We start from the raw sequence: 20243 nt of genomic DNA on the forward strand, positions 1-20243 counted from the left end.
AATAGTATTGTATTGGAAGTTTCACAAAGCTTATTTAATGGAATAACGTTCATTGATTACTTTTAAACCGCTATCGTTTGGTTGATTGCATAGATGCATAAAAAGTGACTAATATATCGTCTTAACAATAAAATATTGTAATTAGAAAACTATTTACAAAATAGAATGAATCTTAATTATATCTTTTTTAAAAAATATGAAGTTAAATGTAGATAAAAATATGGAATTTTCATTCATAATACTAATTGTTCGAAATTCGAACATAATGAAATGTTTTAACACGGATTAGTTAGAGAAAATAAAGATATAATCACTTGCGTGCATTGCAACGGCAATTTCCTGTATTTCAATTAGACTGAAAAGATATAATGGCTAAGGAGGGAATTTGATTCAACCAGAATTGATGTAATTCACAAGTACTATATGGATACACCTTGCCCATTTAATGGTCTTGTAAAATATCCTTTAAATCGCTCGCGAGGAAGATAGTCGTGTAACCTTCTAAATTCCACCCACTTTAGGGACGAATGCAATGAGATCCCTTTTAAAAATAAATTGACATTAGCCCCATTACAACTTATCTTCATACTCCACATGCCTTGTAACCTCGTGTAGTGCAGTCCCGGTTCATTGTGCGAACGGTCCCGGGTTCGATTCCCGATGGGGACACTCGGTACAAAAATATAAAAGCTTTTACAGACCAGCCAATGAACTTCTCCTCATTTACACCAATCAAATGCCGGGATGGTACCTAACATACAGGTCCCAAACCGCTTTCTTCGTTTCCTCGGATAGTGTGATTGCCGAAGGATGCCATCCCTCATACGTGACGGGATAACATGGTCGTAGATGCCGATAGCCCAGAAATCTAAATCGTAATCTTAATCCTCCACACGCCAAATTGTTGAAACTTTTACTTAAGAGTTTTTTTCATACGGGAAGAAGGGAAATATATTAAATGTTGGGTAATTGGTAATACGTATAAAAGTTTTTTTTAATGGAAACAGATTTTCAGCATGTGGGAAAGGTTTAATAAAGGAATATAAAAGACCGAGATACATTTAATAATGCGGTGAAAGATACACTGAGTTGATTCGTAGTAGAGGCAGTTCTCTTTTTCATCCCTAACTTTTCATTCATGAGGAAAATGGACAGGTTAAAGTTATTTTATCACTTTGTATAAAAGATTAAATAAACAAAAACTAGATCTAGATAAGTCAACCTGTTAACAGAACATGTGAAGTAAGCCAGAGGTTCATTCTGAAAGATGACAGATTTCAACAGATGACTGTGAAAATTCCAGTCGTATCAGAAAGCAATTTGTTTCTCATAAAAGTGATGTTAGTCGGACAAGAAAATATGACTTACACTGTACCTTCCACCCGTCCATATATTTCAATAATGAGAAAACCTTTCAAATATAAGGAAAAAATTACTTTAAGTAATTTTGAAATAAAGCTTAAAGAAAACGTATCATAAGCTTGTGTATAATAGTTTTTTTCTATGTATGGATTATATGGGATTGTTACACACGAAGCATTGTTTTAAAAATAGTTTAAAAGGTGACATTTAAAATAACTAATTTTATGCTGGTAGGAAACAAAACTCTCTGTAATATTTGAAATAATGTTCATTCTATAATATTAGAAATTTGAAACTTTAATCCTAGTATTTTTTCTAGATATAAAGAAGCCACAGAGAGAAAGAAAGATCTAAAAGTCATTATGTTATACGGAAACAGAATTAGGACCTAATGGTGAAGAAACAATCTCAAACATATGCGACGCTTTTGGTGAGGGTACTGCACACCATTCAACGTTGGCTTGCCAAATTCAGAAGTGGATATATGAATTTGAAAATAAACTCTGTGGAGGACCTCCATCTGAGCATAATCTTGAGGATTTGAAAGCAACTATTCAAAAAGATCCCAAAAAATCAATCCGCAAAGTTGTAGAGAACTTCTACGTTTCTACTGCAGCTGTTCCGTAAATTGGGCGCCTTAAATAAATCGAAAAGCTTGATACGTGCGTACTCTAGTAACTGCCAGATACTCAAGAAATTTATCGCTTGAAAATCTGCAGTTCCGTTAATTTAAGGAAGTAAAGAGAATCTTCTTGAATCGAATTGTCGCCTGTAATGAAAAATAGGTGCTGTACGACAACTGTAAAAGCTTATCGCGATGTCTTAATGTCAGAAAAAGCTTTCAAGCAATGTCCAAAATCTACATTCTATCCCCCCCCCCAAAAAAAAAACATTCTAAGAGTCCGGTAGAAAGCTCAGAGTGTTGTCAACTTTTCTGGTTTTATTTTTTCCAAGAGATCCAATCATGACAGTATCAAGATACTGCGAATATATTGGAGAAATACACCGGAAATTGTGTTTAAAAAACAAAAGACATCGATAAATAGGCATGGGCCTATCTTATTGCACGGTAACCTCATATGGCATATATTTGACTGTTCAAAAATTAGTAGATTCCGGATATAATATTATCTCATTTCTCGGATATTTTTCCTCCTGATCTCCATATTTCCCCCCGGATCTTCATATTTTGTAGAACCGATTGTGGAAAGTAATGATTAAAAAGTACTTTTCATTGCTTTTAAATCAAGGATTTTTTCCATAGTGGAATGAAGACACGTAGAAGGTTATTGAAGCATAAGCAGAGGTAAAAGTGAGGAAGAACGCGAGGAAATGTCGTCCGCCCACTTCCAAAAAAATATATATGGCGTCCCTCCACTTCCTGAAAAACTACAATGGGTAAATTACAATTAGACAAGTCCCCTTACCGTTTTAGATCTACTTTTACCCCTGAGCACAAGGATGTTACGTTTCAAATATCTGATAAAAGTTATCGATGTTTATTTTCATACTGTCTTAAAGGACATTTCATGTGCAACACAATACATAATCATTCAATCAATATTTGACACTAAAGAGCTAGAAATTGAAAATGTCTTGTAGAAAGAAGGCAGCTTTTTACCTTCCAATGATATCTCTTTAATTTGGTTTACATTGTTCTGGTTTATTGGACTTTATCAAAACAGGACTCTTTACAATTTAGTTCATTTAATTATACTCTTATACGTTCATTCCCTGTGCTATACGTTCGTTCCCTGTACTTAAACCACGTCCATCAATTTGAAGTTACGTATCAGCTAGATAGGTAAAAGTTGATATCAACTATGTTTCACTTAGCGTGTTTAATAATTGTTTTTATGACTTAGGGAAACTTTGAGTATTGGCCTGTTCGTTGCTGTTTAATCTAACTTTGAACTAATTAAACTTGGAGTTAACACAAGATATTATGGTGCACGTTTGATAATTCACCGAATTTTCAACTCGTTAAACAAGAGTCAACATAACATACCTTGTAAACGCTGAGGCTATTGAGAGGGCTGTAGGAATCCTTTATCTGAACCAGTTCCGGATCCTCCAACGGTTCACTTATATGGCGCAGCAACTTCAGAATAAGCATTTGTCTTTTAAGGAAAGTTTCGTCCGCTGCAAATAAAAAATAGAAATAAAATATAAATAAATGTGTTTACGGTATGAAACTAGTAGCTTTAATTACTAAACTAAATGTAAGTTTATCAAGCCACAGATGGAAAGTACTTTCATTTAAAAGGTCATTTTTATTTGTACAGTAAAAGTAACAATAATATTACAAACTAGCAGCGTTCACCCCGCTTCGCTGCGGTCACCCCAGAACGCAATAAACTTTGTTACTTAGATAATTTTTACTTTTTCGCTTTCAAGTGATATGATAAAAACCATAGAAGATTGCAGTAAATCTTAACATTATATCGCCTGTCATTTATGTTAACCCGCCCCGCTTCGCTGCGGTCATCCCGGTGCTGGCATATTGTAAAAGTGTCTGTAAAAATAAGCAAATCAATTAAAAAATTTTAAACAGAAGATTCAAGCTATTTTCCGCTGTATATCGCCTGTCATTTATGTTAACCCGCCGAGTGAAACGGTCATGCGGGTTGCATATAAATACGTTTATTTTTACCTATGATGAACTAACAAAGGATTTGTGGACACCTGAATGGTCAATTATCTCAAGACACTGGTAATTAAAAATTAAAGTGATATGATAAAAACCATCTAGGGTCCAAATCCTAATAACCCCCCAAAAATGAAAGAAATTGGTTCAGCCGTATTAGCGTGATGAGCGGACAAAGGATTTTGTACGTTCTCTTTTATATATATAGATTGATTTGCTGAATTTTCCAAGTAGCTTTATAGTTTGTGACTAATTTTTAGTTTGCATATTTATTCAGCAGTGAGATTACCTTGTATGAAGGAGGTTAAAGAATAATCTGAATCACTATTCCGTTTTTTTTTATTATTATTATTATTATTCGAGACGTTACTCGATCAGCAGGGTTTCATTCAGTGATCAAATTGGAAATAAATTACCAATGCTTAGGTATCTTGTCTTTCCCTCTAACACTCCATCCGCTCCCATGCGCAGCCGCCTAACAATCTTATCAAGGCAAAAATAGTCCCTATGTAGAAGATTTGACAGTGTTTCACAATAGTACTGAAGTTTCAAATTATACCTAGTAGTTCCAACACTTTTATTCACCTCGGAAATATGAGACGATAGCTTTAAGACGTCATAACATAATGGCATTTCTCAGGTAATAATGTTAGAAACTTTCAATGCATACTATTTTTTATAGTGTTACATTCAGGGCTCGAAATGAACTGGAACGGCATTCTGGTTCATAAATGTTTTTGAGATATTTCAATATGCAGTCAATTATGACTTAATATTCTTTAATTTATTATTATAACAATTACATAAGCTTCTATTCTACGTGAAGATCCACTGTTGCAAGGAGAGTTTTAACTTTTAACAGGATACTACAAGCATCTCTGATTGCCTTCACATTTTTATACTCTGTGACTTTCGTTTATTATTACTATTATTATTATTATTATTATTATTATTATTATTATTATTATTATTATTATTATTATTATTATTATATTTTTTGTTATGCCCGGCACACACTTTCCGGTATACCGGTGAGATTTACCTGTACAGGTAAACCGGAGCGTGTGTGCCAGCAGTTGCAGGCCGAACAGGACAAGTGTAGCAAGCGACTGGAGAAGAATATAAATTCAATTTTTACTGTCTACACAGACGTGTAGACCTGAGCGTGTGTGTGAGTCACTTAGGCACACCTGTACAGTATTTAGGTGAGTTGTGGCTAATTTCTTGAATAGGGAGCGTCGGCTGTCGTCTTCTTGTTTGGTCACCATCTCTCGACTGGGTTAAAATCTTCAGGTTTACCGTTACGTGTGTGCGCTCTAGCGTGCACAGATATATCTTCCCGGTATACCGGTGAGGTTTACCTGACAGATATGTCGTAACGTGTGTGCCAGGCTTTAGGTAGGCGTTTCGATAAGCGTTATATTTTCGATCTGAAATTTTTTCATAAAATTCTTCATGGAGGTTTCTTTCATTGGTGGTTTATTTTCCATAATAACTTCTTACCGTAATATTAGAAATTTTGTTCCTTTTGTCCCGAATGTTTCTATTCTAAAATCTATTTGTAAAACTATTCAAACTGGAAACAAATATTACTCTGTTCTAGATATTTTCCAGACTAACTTCGTTAAAGTTCGTTCAGAACACTAAATTTTTAAAGGATCTATAATGTTCACTTGTTTAATTTAGTGAGGTGCCATTTGGTAGATTTTCTTAAATAATATTAGTTCCTAATTTAGTCGTCTATCATTTATTTCCCTATTATTTCTTTTCTTTTCTTCTAGGTTTAAGTTATTATTTTCTCTTTTCCGTATGCTGCACTTCTTTTAAATTTTAGTTACGAGTCTTTATTTACATGTCACATGTAATATTTTTTTAAAAATATTTCTGTTCATTTTATTATTGTTAATATCATTATTTTACAATATCGACTGCATGTATAGCTTGCATTGCTGGTGTATTTTGCCTCCTATTAAATATAATCTAAGACTATTCTATATGTAGGGTTGCATGTATCATGTGCCTGTGCCTCCTGTCTCTTGTGGCTAAGTATGCTGTTTGCTGTATAATAAACATTATTATTATTATTATTATTATTATTATTATTATTATTATTATTATTATTATTATTATTATTATTATTATTATTATTATTATTATTATTATTATCCGAGTCTCGTGAACTTCATTGTTCCCACAAAGGTAACCTTGTCCACAAATTCAGGCTTTCTATTTTAGCTGTCATTTTTTTCTTCACTCTGATTTTAATAGTCGTTAGTTAATCTTGTCATTGTAGTAATCATACACAAAAAAAAAGTAAGATATTAACGAATGAAATAAAGCGTTGTCGGTTCATGAAAATTTTCATTTCGAGCACTGGTTACATTTAGATATTAATTAAATGCAGTATCACCTTTAACATTTTGATGGATGTGCTTTTCATTTGTAAATGACAGAGTGATAGGCGAAATTATAATTAGGAGAATTCATCAACGAATCAGTCACAATTTCATTTTTTTTTTTTTTTAAATTTCTTCGAGGTCAGGATGATAACAGGTCTCACACAAAGTAGTAACAAAAAGAATAAAACATAAATTGGTAAGATTAAAATAGACACCATTTTTTTAAAGAAATTATACTTAGTTGATAAAGTGTATAGTACTAGAATTAAACCGCTGTTCTCTTATTCGTAGAGTTAAAAAAGAAATGATACTATCCCCATCAGGATTCTGCCGCCTATAGTCGGACAATTTGTCCATGCCGACCAGATGCCGCGGTCGGATTGCCGGCGCCGGCATCTTTCAGCGCGATTTTTGACCGCGACGAATAGTTGCCTTGGCGAGCGGTCGGCAAACAGCCGGAAATGAGCATTAAATGCGCCGGCACCGCCGTCGGAAAGTTGTCTTGCCGAGCAGTCGGCAAACAACCGTAAAGGCGCAGTAAATGCGCCGGCACCGCCATCGAAAAGAGGCCGGCATAAGGAGTCGGCAGAGGGTCGGAAAGAGGCCTTTCCGATTGTTTTGCCGGCTCTGACGGTCGGCAAAGGGAATTTTACTTGACGATTTTCGACCGCTTGCCGACTCGGCAAAAGGTCGGCAACTTTGAACAAGTAGATCGTCGTGCCGCCGCGGACGGGTGCCGGCTGCCGACGGCGGCAATCCCTCTTTCCGACCGCGACTTCCTGATGGGGATATAAATAAAATATCTCCATTGTTTATTTTTTATTTTTTAGATTAAAACATATTTGGAGACGGTTTTCCCTCTTACATTTTGTTGTAACTCTGATAATAAGAAAGTTACCCTATGCCAGGGGACTTTTAAGACACCCTGTATAAAAGTGTTTCTTTCTACCTTGCTGATTATATATTATAAATATATTAAAACAATCAAACAGTTCAACTAAGAGTTCAATATCTTGTTTATCATTTCGCGGAATATGATTCCGTTCCCATTTTTTTTTTTTTTTTTTTAATCTAGTAACGTAACGTGAGGCTAAAAACGTTTCTAGTAGTGAAATGCTTCCTTAACATTAGAATTCTCAGTAAACACTGACAATGGCATTAACTTGGCTGTTAAGATTACTTAGGGGCAACAGAGGGAAGGGGAACAGCGCCCTGGAAGAAAACTCTCTATGAAAAGGAAGCTTCCACGGTTGTTTATCTTAATGGTATCTTCCTCGGGTTTCTTCCCCCTTTGTAATTTGCAGGCCATGGGCGCTGAGGGCCTTTTTACAATCAATGGGCATCTTCTCAGGCCCGGCAAATTCCCGAAAGATGCCCTATGTAGATTTTCACATAGCAGAAGACTCAAGAATAGCTACCAAATCGAAGATTGTTTAAGCATTTTCATCACTTTTCTAACTTATTGTAAAGAATATTTATTATTATTATTATTATTATTATTATTATTATTATTATTATTATTATTATTATTATTATTGATAGTAGTAGTAGTAAATTTGTAAACTATGCTACGTTATAAGTATGATAATCAGTGATAATTTCAAAGGTTTAATTCCCGAAGAGTAATTTCAATACACTGGGGGTGGAAAGGAATACTACGAAAATAGAGGACAATAGAAAATATAGCTCCAAGGAGATATTACTTTTCAGGTCCCCTTATGAAATCACACTAATGGTAAAGCAAAAATAGGTTTCATGTCTGTCCTTATCGCTGTTCTAAAAGCAAAAGTGCAGTTATCTACCACTTCCAGTTTATATATTTGATCCTACGATCCACGGCCAGGTGTTTTCTATAAAATGATATTTACATGTACTCTAGAGTTAAATTGTAATTGGTTTACAGGCCCCTGTTTTGCTCATAAGATCACGTGCTATCGCATACATATGAAAATACACTACATGTCACAGTCTCCCCTCTCCTATCCAAGCCATATTAACAAGTAGTTGTGTACACCACATAAAGGTATTTGATTTGTATGACGTGATATTTTCCGAATATTGAAACCGGAAATGACAGTAGATTTCTACCACTTCCGGTTTTAGTAGAGATTTGAGTGGGAGTGCAATATATTCTTGGAAAGCAAAATTGATTGCAGAAAACCAGTTCTCGCTATCAATTTTCGTTTTAATTCTATGGTGATTAATGTTAAACCCAGAAATGGTTAAATTCTGTCTTATGCGGTTTGAATAAACGGCTAAAAAAAAAAAAAAAAAAAAAAAAGAAGACTCCTATCCTTAAAACGTTCTAAATTGGTTCAAAAGCATTTACTTATGGCTGTCTATTATAGTTTTTGCCCTGTGTAGATCAATATTGAAATTCTGGTGGATTACTATTATTTCCTGTTTTAATAGAAAGTTGAGGATGGAAATTAAATGTATTTTTAGAACGCTTGATCGATTGCAGAAAATGTTCTCGCTATCTATTACAGTTTCTGCTCTGTAGTGATCAACGTTATAATGGGAAATTATTTAATTCTATCACTTCCAGTTTGAATGTCACCTCCACAACGAACTGGACTTCTAACTTGACCTCTCTTGTGGTTAAGCGGTTAACGTATGCGATTTTGGCGTGGGAAACCCGGGTTCGATTCCCTGCGGGAGCTCATGTAGTTTGGATTTCATGTTAGATTTTAGGTTTACGTCTCATATAGCCTCGCTGCTGAAAGTGACGCTAAACTAAATATCAAATCAAACAATTTCTAACTTTTGAACCTCTACATCGTGCCCAAAATTGGTGGTGATAATGAAGTAATTCTTCAGATTTTTTTTGTCTCTCGGACTGACATACTGATTGAGAAGATATAAAAGAATTTTGGTAAACTAAACTCCTCACAAATCGTGCTTGGTTTGAGAAAAGTTTATACTGACATCTTCATACGTACCAGGGACGCACCCTGCGGGGTGATCGAGGCAATTGCCCCTCCCCAGAATGGAAACTTTCTTATTTTATATATAAATAAAACCCATCTCAGAGTTTGGAGCTCTTAAAAGTAGCTCTCAGCAGTAGTATTACAACCCACCGCTCCTCTCAGAAGTCCATCCTAGATCCGCCCCTGATACTTACTAACGTCACTTAACAAAATAAGTTACGCAAAGAGGCTACATACTTGTATGTAGTATACGGTAATAAATCCTAGTATATTTAGAGTTATCTCCTTAACAGGCACATGAAACTGGGGCGCACATTTTTTTTTAAAAAAAAGAGTTGTTTCAGCATTTTCTTTTCGGAAAACATCTCGAATTACTCCCGAATTTATGGACCGTGACACATTCACATTATATAATTCAAGAGCTTGCATCATGATAAAGATAATGATATATATGAACCATGACAGTACAATAACTAGGATACAAGTAGGGATTTATTATTATTATTATTATTATTATTATTATTATTATTATTATTATTATTATTATTATTATTATTATTATTATTATTATTATTATTATTATTATTATTAGCTGCAATGCCAGTTCTTCGCACGGGGAGAATAGAGGTATGGGAAATTTTTGAATCCCTTTCCTCTTAGGATACGCATTTCAATAAAACTATGATGATAATAATTCAAAACATGTTCTACTTTTGGCGTACATTTTGAATCATCCTATCCCCATATACGAGTAATACGAACTTCAATCAAAGTGACTATAAAAAACTACCTTGATGTAGATACTTACTGTAAATACTAACCATATTCACAAAGTTATTTCAAACGGGTCAGCTGTTTTACCAATCCCTAAAACCATGGATTTGACAATATTCTCAGTCATTTTGGATATTTTATTTTTCACCCCTTCTCATCTACCATGCTAATGGAGACTGAACGTGGACTTAAATCAGCATTCGGATTGTCAGTATTCAATCTTAGCGATTCCGAAAATTATGTGTTCGACACTAATATAAGTCCTTTTCGATTATTTTTAAGTCACTCCCCTTAATCACAGTGTAGTCATCAAAAATAGGTTATTTCAGTATAAACTTGTGCTATAATGTTTCATCGGATTTTCTCTAGATGCGCGTACTCATGTCCAAAATTATTGTCGCATGCAGTGGCGTATTTACGATTTTGTTTCGGGACGGGCTTTGCTAACTTTCGGGGGGGGGGGGGGCGCTTTGCCGGAAATGTAAAAATTCTGCAAGATATTTCATTTACTTTACTATACTAAGTAAGATTTCGGGGGGAAAAGAATTCTGGAAGAATCCTCAGCCTCCTAGAAGAATTCTTTTTCTACGATATTTACCAGAAACATACATTTTTCAATTATACACATAGTATCAGTATTAAAAGTGCCTTGCAAAATCATTATCAAATTATATTCATACAAGAAGACAGTTATAGATATGCGACAATAATTTTGGATATGAGTGTACATATGAAAAAGTACTAGAAACAAGTGTGAATAAAAATCGTTCTATATTGTTATCCTACAGTACACTTGCGTTTTATGTTGTTATAACGTTATAACTAATCATCCCGTTACAACTAATGATACTATTCGTTGTTGATGTGAGCCATTCTCCCTTTTATTAATTTCAACTCCAAATTATGTAGGAGTATGTCTCTATTCTCCGACAAAGCACACAAAATCTTCTATAAAATATCTGAAAATGTCTCGAAAATCTAATATTCGAGAAAATATGTTACATAAAATTGGAGAAAATATGCTCCCTTATTATTGGCTCATTTCAACTGCAAACAAGGAATTCTGAGAAAAACTTAGACGATATTTGACACAATGGATTTCCTTTTACTGAAGTTACCACGAATTATTATTTAAGTTTTCGGGGAAAGGAGGTAGGTTAATTGACCCCTGATATTTGATTGACTACAATTGCACGAGTGAAAATTATGTGAAAACCCCAATAAACGCGTATATCATATTGTGTTAAAATCTAATATTTACGGAAGTAATCATACAACATATTTTTAACCTAGCGGTAGAAGGTTTACTCCCTTCTTATCAATTGATTTTAAATCCAAATAGAGGAAATGTATCAAAAACGAATGAGTTTTATATAAGTTGTCGTGGAACTTAAAACAAGAAAAAAAAGGGGGGGTAGGGTTTATAAAATCGCCTAATTCTTTAGTGATTTCAGCTCCATTCAAAGTGAATGATTATGAAGTCTTAAAAGAAAATGTACGATATATTACACCAAAATTGAACAGTTATAACGGAAATTATGATGTAACATATATTTGTTAAATGAAGGGAGGAGTAATTCATCCCACATGAGACGTTTGAATTCATCGCTCATTCTAGGCTGTTTATAAGCCCAAGCAATACGAATTACGAAAAAGAGTCACAAGAAAATGTATATACATTATATTATATAAAAACCGAATGAAGGAGTCACGGTGGCTCACTGGTAGAGCGCTTATCTCTGGTTGCATGGGATCTCTGGTTCGATCCCGAACAAGTAAATTTGTGGTGGGCAACATCATGTCCATGGGTTTTCTCGGGGTACTTCCGTTTCCTCCCACTTTCTAATTCCACCAATTCTTCAATCATCATTTACTTGACTTAATCATCCGTCTCTCTTAACCTAATGTGAATAATCGTAGGGCATTAAACTGAAATATTTAATTTCAATCCATTTCGAATCCGAATAAATTTTAGAAAATTTATCGTGAAACTAACAGAAATTGAGACGGGGGCTAAGAGTGTAAATCGATTATCTGATTTTTTAATTATTTCAACTCCCACAGAGAGGATAATTGGTTGATTTTAACTTGATTTTGGGGAATCAAACCCGGTCTCCTACGCCAAAAGCGTGTACGCTAACAGCTTAGCCATGAGAAAGCTCGAGAGGATATTTAAAATGTCTTTGAGAGCCTCAAAGACAATGTACAACATATTATGACAAAATCGAACATTTATAAATAAAAATTATTGTTGAAAATACTTTTGAAATTGTGGGGGATAAAATTTACACCTTCATTCCTGGCAGATTTTAACCCTAAACTGTGGGGATATTCCCAATTCCATAAATAAAATTCCCATTAAGTTTTGTTATAATAAATTTTTTTTACGTGGTTCCTATTAAAAAATTGTCTTGCATGTATATGTGCAAACTGGCTACATTAAGTGGATTTTACTTCCTTTTCTCCCGCCCCCTTGCTACTTGATGGATTGCAAATTCAAACAACACTTCTGCAAGTTGAAGGAAGACACATATTAAGTTTAATCAATATGGGATAAGTTTTACGAATTATCGTGAAACAGAAGGATGAACAGATACACAAATACCAATCAAATCGAGTAGAAGCTTCGCTAACGCTCGCTTCAATAACTGGTAAATTCGAACAGTATTTAAAATGTCTTCTAGTTTCCTGAAGAGAAAATATAGGTTTACTTTAATAATAATAATAATAATAATAATAATAATAATAATAATAATAATAATAATAATAATAATAATAATAATAATAATAATAATAATAATAATAATGCAAATCGAAAAGCAAACCTATTTTCTTTTAAAAAAAGGTGGCAGATTTTTAAAACGTCTTGATAGCGTAAAAATAATTTCGATAAAAGAACTGTTAAATATCATCGGTTGCAATCAAAACAAGGCAACTAGACAAAATTTTGAATTATACTTTTTTTTAAAGCCGAATCTCTATCTTTCGTATTATTTTTCATTTTAATAGTGAATTATTGAGGAAATACTAAGTTATACAGCATTAATATATATATATATATATATATATATATATATATATATATATATATATATATATATCATATAAGGGAGGAGTAAGTCTTTATGCTAAGTTACTGCATTATATAATTAAAAGAGCTAATTACCAAAAATCTACAGTGCATCACTAATTTACTCTTACTCCTATTCAAAACAACGTTTCTTAACTCTATTTCTGCAAATGTTTCCTAGACGGAAAAAAGAGGCTTAAGGAATAAATGTCAGTGAAAGCTCAAAGTCATCCGTAAAAGTGTATATTCTGAATTACCGTTTGTGTCGTCTTGAAAATTACAGAAAATAATAGAAAGCTTTCTTGATGACAGGTACCGACCAAATGCACACATTAATTTGTCCGCAATATACATGAAAAGGTCTAAACAATAATGCTCACTATCGTTTGGAACAAGTCGCTCTCTCAATTAAATGAGTTTGATACAGGGGCGTCATTTAGGGAGGGCAGGAGGGGGCAATTGTCCCCTCCAAGAGTTTGAGGAATACATATACTTTAATCGATTGTCTACTAATACATTAGTACAAAACGTAAAAGTCATGTCGGTGGTGCTCTTGCCCCCCTCAAGCGAAGTGTGAAATGACGCCCTTGGTTTGATCGATTTTTAATTTCATTCAATGGATGCTCATTCATAGGTACTTATAAGCATAGTCGGAAAAATTAGTGTCAGGAAAAAGTAATGGTTAAAATCTAAAGTATTTTTTTTAACATTAAAATTTAAAATAACAACTTGCGCTACAATACAATAAGAATATCCTTGAGTTACGAAAATTAATGCAGAGTTTAATGCATAAAGGTGACAGCGTGAGAAAATCAATGTATTATTATAAAGAGTCCAATTTTCAAACAAAATTCTTGATAGGTAAGAATAAAAATAAAAATTTCCACACAAAAGAAACAAAGCAATGAAAATTCTGTTTTCAGTTTAACTTTTTGTGTATCAATTAGCTGTATACTTCTGTAAAGGTATATTTTACATGCATATATCTATGCCGTTTCGCAAATCGCATGCCATGCCATTTTGATGTAAATCGCAAAAAGAAAAAAATCTTGTAGCATGTCTATTTCTTATGCTTTTAAGAAAAGTTAACGATTTTTTTAACCGTTTCAAACTTTTGTTAACGATTCTCAATAAAAAGTAATTTTTGGAAATTTTAATTGATTAATTGAATCGTTAATTTCTTAACGAATTTATTACAGATTTACTTATAAAATAAATCAAATAATATTCTAATATATTTTTACACAATACAATGGACACAATTCCAAACTGGGACTCCACCAAAGAGGCGTGAAGGACCATCAATAGAGCATAGACTGCTGAAGTTATTTCAGTTATTTCAGTTTTTTTAAGCACGATTACGTAAACTTTGAATTCAACAAAACTGAAAGTAAACATTGACATTCTGTTTTTCCACCTCAAATATGTTTAGCAATGTTGACCAAGGGAAAGGGACAGAAATCAAATTTTTTTTCGTAAAATAATAAAAAATACAATCAAACCTCTAACACATTTAATTTGATTTTAAGTTTAGCGTCTCTCTCAGTGGGAGGTAATGTGAAACGTGGACCCACAACTTAACGTGGGTTCCAAACCACGTGAGCTGTCGCCGGGAATTGAAGCCAGGTCCCGCATGCCAAAGGACGTATGCTAACCGCTTAGCCACGAGGGAGCTGTCTAATACATTTGAGAATAATCTGAGTTAAATGTAAAAATTACTCAACTGACTTGTAATGTACGTAAATGCATTTCTTACAATGCGTAAAACAGAAAATAATTGCATCAAACTCCAAGTTATTTAAAGAAATAATTCAATAAAATTACTGTACATTCGCTTGTGTATATAGATTTTATTTATAATAGCGCATAAAAATGAAAAAGAACTTGTTTGATTGATTCGTCTGAAAGTTTTAAGACTGCATCGTATAATTCGTAAAAAATAATGTCCAAAAATATGATTACTAATAGAATAAAAAATAAAAAAATAAAATAATAAATAAAATTGTACATGTTAGTATACATGCTCAGGCGTACTTTACGAGAAAATGAAGAGAAACGAGTCTAAAAAGTTATTCTATACAAGAATAATGAAGGGGCGTCATTTAGGGAAGGCAGGAGGGGGCAATTGCCCCTACAAGAGTTTGAGAAATACATATACTTTAATAGATTGTCTACTAATATACTAGTACAAAACGTGACAATCTTATGTCGATGGTGCTCTTGCGCTCCTTAAGCGAAATCTGAAATGACGCTCCTAGAATAATGCCACCTCACCTATTAAGCTGAAACTGCTACTTCAAGTATAGCCTTATCAACCTCTTTATTACAACGGTAGTAAGACGACGGTATAAATAATATGGTTAATGAGATATTGGCTACAGTTATTAACTCCTCAACTTTAATTTATATATAAGATAAAATATTTTTTTTAAAGATGAGATTATTTCAGTCGATAGATTATATCGAAGTAAAAAATTTTTAAAAAAAAACAAAAATTAAAAAGCACCCTTTTAAGGATAAACTCTTCAGCCTAATTTTACAGAAAATCGACAAAAAAATGAACTAAAATACGTATCTTTCGTTACCAATCTAACGCAGTTGATAGTTTTAATTGTGTTGCAATAGAATATTTATTTACTCATTTACTAATATACTATTAATAGCGAATTGCTTCTACTGCCGTTTGATTTCTCTTAACAGTCACACGGACGTACTATTTGTAACGAAGTGCTCGGGCTACACGAAATTTTTAAACAGGCTTACTTGTTTATTTTACTTTACTCTAATATTGTTTTTAGGTAGCAATATCTATGCAATATCTATATGTGTCATCCGTTTTAAAAGACCGAGTGTCACAACCGGGGGGACACGGTAGCTTAATGGTAGAGCGCTTATCTCGGGTTCATGGGATCACTGGTTCGGTTCCCGGACAAGTAAATTTGTTGTGGGCAACATTGTGCTCATGGGTTTTTTCGGAGTACTTCCGTTTCCTCCCACTTTCTCATTCCACCAATTCTTCAGTCACCATTCACTTGCTTTAATCATCGTCTCCCTTAAGCACAATAGTGTGATACGTTGAACAAACATTTTACTTCAATAATACAACCTGCTTGTTTAACACTTTTTTTTTTATAGAGTACATAAATAAGTAACAATTTCTCCCAGCAAAATGCAAAATACAACTATTATTGGCAACGAACGATAAAGTTTTCAGCACCACTAAACTTCATTTTTTTTTTCTATTTTCTCGAAACTTACACATCATAATTTATTCTTAAGCACAGGGACGCAAATAACCACTCGCCCGCGGCGAGTGGTTCTTCGGTGTGGGCGAGTATTTAATATCATACGAAAGGTAAGTAAATGATTTCTGTTGTGGGATATGGGCTAGTAACTTTTTTGTTTTTCTTGGGCTAGGAAAATGTTGTTGCTTATTTGCATCCCTGCTTAAGCATGTTAATTTATTCAGCTGTTGTGATCTAATTATGTTTCTTTCAAAATCTTTGAGTTTAACATCCTACGATTATTTCTTTTACGCTAAAGGAGACGATGATTTAGGCAAATGAATGAGGATAAAAGAATTGGTGGAATGAGAATGGAGGAGGAAACGAGAAATAACACATGATGTTATCCACCACAAACTTACTGGACCTGGTATCGAACCAGAAGCGCCACGCATTATAGGTAATCATGTGACCTATCGACTGATATACATATGTCTTATATTAAGAAATATTTTAGTTAGACATAAATTAAAGTTTTAGGAGTTAATGATAATTTTATAGAATTATTTCTCATTAACTATATATTATGTATTATTATTTACGCTAGGTATCATACTGAAGAACTTAATGAGAATATGCTGAGTACTTCTGTATGAGTTTCTCCTTCAAGAAGTGAAACGGTTCTCATAACAGCATCAAGTTTCAGGTTTACGAACAAATTCGTTTCTTTTTCTTGTCCTCAAAAACTATACTATATAATTTTATCTAGCTCAACATATCTATGGATAGGCATATATATAGGCTATATAATATTTACATAAAAACTTTTCTCTTAAACGCTAATAGTATTGAAAAGTAGCTTTAGTATTTTTTCGTTAATTTTACTTTTAGAGTTTAAATAAAACGAAATGAAGTTTCTAGCTTTGCGTCCAACAATTATATCCTTTAGGCTAAACAAAACGCGTCATTGATGAAAGTGAATGATCATGAAAAAAAAAAAGTCATGGAATTTAAAAATGTGGAACGGGAAGACTGAGAAAATCCACAGTCATGATGTCCACCGAAGAATTCGCGTGGTCGCAGGTCAAACCAAGGACCCGTCGTAACAGAGATGAGCACTACAACTGAGTTCACTCAGCCAGCGCTAATTTAGCTTTTAATTTTACTCTTCCGCTAAATAGATATGAATCCATCAGTTACCTACGCTTTATCGTGTTTGAAACTTGGGAACGAGGGTTCGATTTCCGCTGCTAGAGCACGTCTCATATAGCCTTACTGCTGAAAAGAGACGCTAAATATCAATTAACAACAACAGTTTTTACCCGATACCCTTCAAATGCTAATTCTTATTGTATGTCACGAATTTGTTTCTCCATTAGTAGTAAAATATTCAATAAATCGTATCTATATTAATCAGAGGAGGTTTGTGAGTGAAGTCACACTGGTAGAAATTAATTTTATCGCTTGAAACTTACAGAAATAAAGATTATCTAATATATTAATTGTTCTATACAACAGTCAGAACATTATTTTTATTTTCTTTTTATTTAGTGTCAAGCAAATATACTTTAAAATGTTACGGGTGTGACTTCCCTCAAGAGCGCCTCTGTTTTATAATTCGAAAACATATCAGAGTGTGAGTAACGTTAATATGAAAGCCTCAAAACATGTAAGAGTTACGGGTTGTATAAACGCCTAGGCAAACGTATTTAGATGTTCTTAATTCTTATTATAAACACAAGACGTTCAATCTGCCAGTCCAGCTAATTTCTAATAGCTCACGCTAATTTCTAATAGCTCAAGCTAATTTCTAACATCTCAAGCTAATTTCTAATAGCTCACGGTAATTTCTAACATCTCAAGCTAATTTATAATAGCTCACGCTAATTTCTACTAACTCAAGCTAATTCCTCAGCTAGTTATAGCTAGCTATGCTGCCTCTGACATGACGCCGAGATAAGTCGCTTGTATGGAGGTAATTTGCAGATGGGCCAAAGGCTTGGGAACTATAATAATAATAATAATAATAATAATAATAATAATAATAATAATAATAATAATAATAATAATAATAATAATAATAATAATAATAATAATAATAATAAAAGTTCCATAGCAGGTAAAGGTTCCATAGCAGGAATATATATTTACCAGGTAAAGCAATTTAAAATTATTTTACTTCCCTTCAGAAGTGCTCTGATTACTGAAAAGACATTTGGAAATGATAATAGAGTGACTGGGGTGAAAGATGAAATTTATTTATTTTTTTAAAATCTTTGATTGAAAGAATAATATTTAAAGTCTGGAACTTAAATATTCTTTCAACAAAAGAGAAAAGAGAAAAAAATAGTTGTCTGTATTTTCCAAAAGTGCAATGACCAGTCAAATGTCTCTTTATGATCTTCATTTTTTTTCTTTTTCATAAAACAAAGAAACAAAAAGTAAAAAGCATTAACGTCAAACTTTGTACTTACCTTTCTCTGAAGCGGCCGCGCATGCGCAAAGCGCCAGTAATAAGCCAACAAACTTCATGGTTCCGGTGTGGGGCAAAAAAAGACTTCGGACGCCAAAAGTGTAGCGCAGCCGGAATATGGTCAGAGTAGACATTATATACTCGACTTGTAAAAGAGCAGCACCTCCCCAATCCTAGACAAGGCTCAAGCCACTCCTCCGTGTCTATGTGGGGTTCGTGTGCAAATATACTATTCCCCTCCCGACTACAGAGTGGTAGCTTGCCTGTCTTCCCTTCTCAACTGTTCTCTACTTTTTGACCCCTGAGGGGTCATTTCCTTGTCTTCTTGTAACGAGAACTTCCAAGCATCACTACGCCGCTGGAATTTTTTTTCTTTTTCACTTGCAACTTGATATTATTTTCCTTGGAACATTTTACAGAGAATTTGATGCAATTTTCACTAATAGCATATGCTATTAGCGACTACGGTTCTTCAGCTTTCTCCATGAAAACTTAAATGTGCTATGGCTGAAGAGGTCAGATAACCATCGTCTTATACCACAGTCCCATATTCCATTTCCGCGACTGCTTATCGACCATATGGTTTCACTCTTGTTTTCTTCTGTTTTGCACCAAAGAAAATTCAAACTGAATATTAAACAGCTAGCTACTGCCTCAGTCAAGTCATACAGCTACCAACTTCTCGTTCCGCCAAATAAGGAGCAAGGAAATTAGGGTACACTACGGCCCGCGAGCCAGATGCGGTCCACTGAAAGGTTCTATCCTCTAAGCCAGTGCTTCTCAGACTTTGCGATAACGCGGACCCCCTCTTCATTCGGAAAATGATCTGTGGACCCCCTTGCAATGCTATTTGAAATTTCACATGGTATAATATATATATATATATATATATATATATATATATATATATATATATATATATATATATATATACTAATTAGAATTATTACTGACAAGAAAAAATCAAGAAAAATAATGCAATAAGTAATTTATTCTAAAGATACATTATTGTTTCTTAAAGAACGAAATTTCAATTGAAAATATGGTAACTTTCAAGACTGAAAATCAATGTCTTTTTTCTTTTCTCTTTCTTTTTTTTCTTTCTTTTTTTTGTTGTTAAACCGAATCCACTTCATAATCAATGTTCTCAAATGTGGGGCTAGTAATGTGAGGAATGAAATTCTTTGTCTTTCCCATAATTGCATTCAAATCTGGAATAAGTTCTGTTACCATCAGTCTTAGGTCCGACTCTGGGTGGAAAAAAACTCGTGATTAAAAAAACAAACATTTTAGTTGATTTTTTAAATTTAAATCGATTTTTTTGATTTAAATCAAATCTTTCTTCTCGCGTAATACAAGTCACG

General features: G+C 33.5%; 1 protein-coding gene across 1 annotated transcript in view; it reads right to left on the reverse strand.

Annotated features, from left to right (window-relative positions):
- LOC145686195 (hemocyanin-like) overlaps window positions 1-19039 on the reverse strand; it is a gene marked incomplete in the record, with an annotated part of 92972 nt that extends 73933 nt beyond the window's left edge. The window contains 2 exon segments of the mRNA XM_081759235.1: window positions 3371-3504; window positions 18881-19039. Of these exon segments, the coding sequence (XP_081615361.1) occupies window positions 3371-3504; window positions 18881-19013 (267 nt within the window).
- Between the last annotated feature and the right edge of the window lie 1204 nt (window positions 19040-20243).

This window comes from Thermobia domestica, chromosome 5 (genome assembly GCF_964235325.1).
Source record: "Thermobia domestica chromosome 5, izTheDome1.hap1.1, whole genome shotgun sequence".
Lineage (NCBI taxonomy): Eukaryota > Metazoa > Arthropoda > Insecta > Zygentoma > Lepismatidae > Thermobia > Thermobia domestica.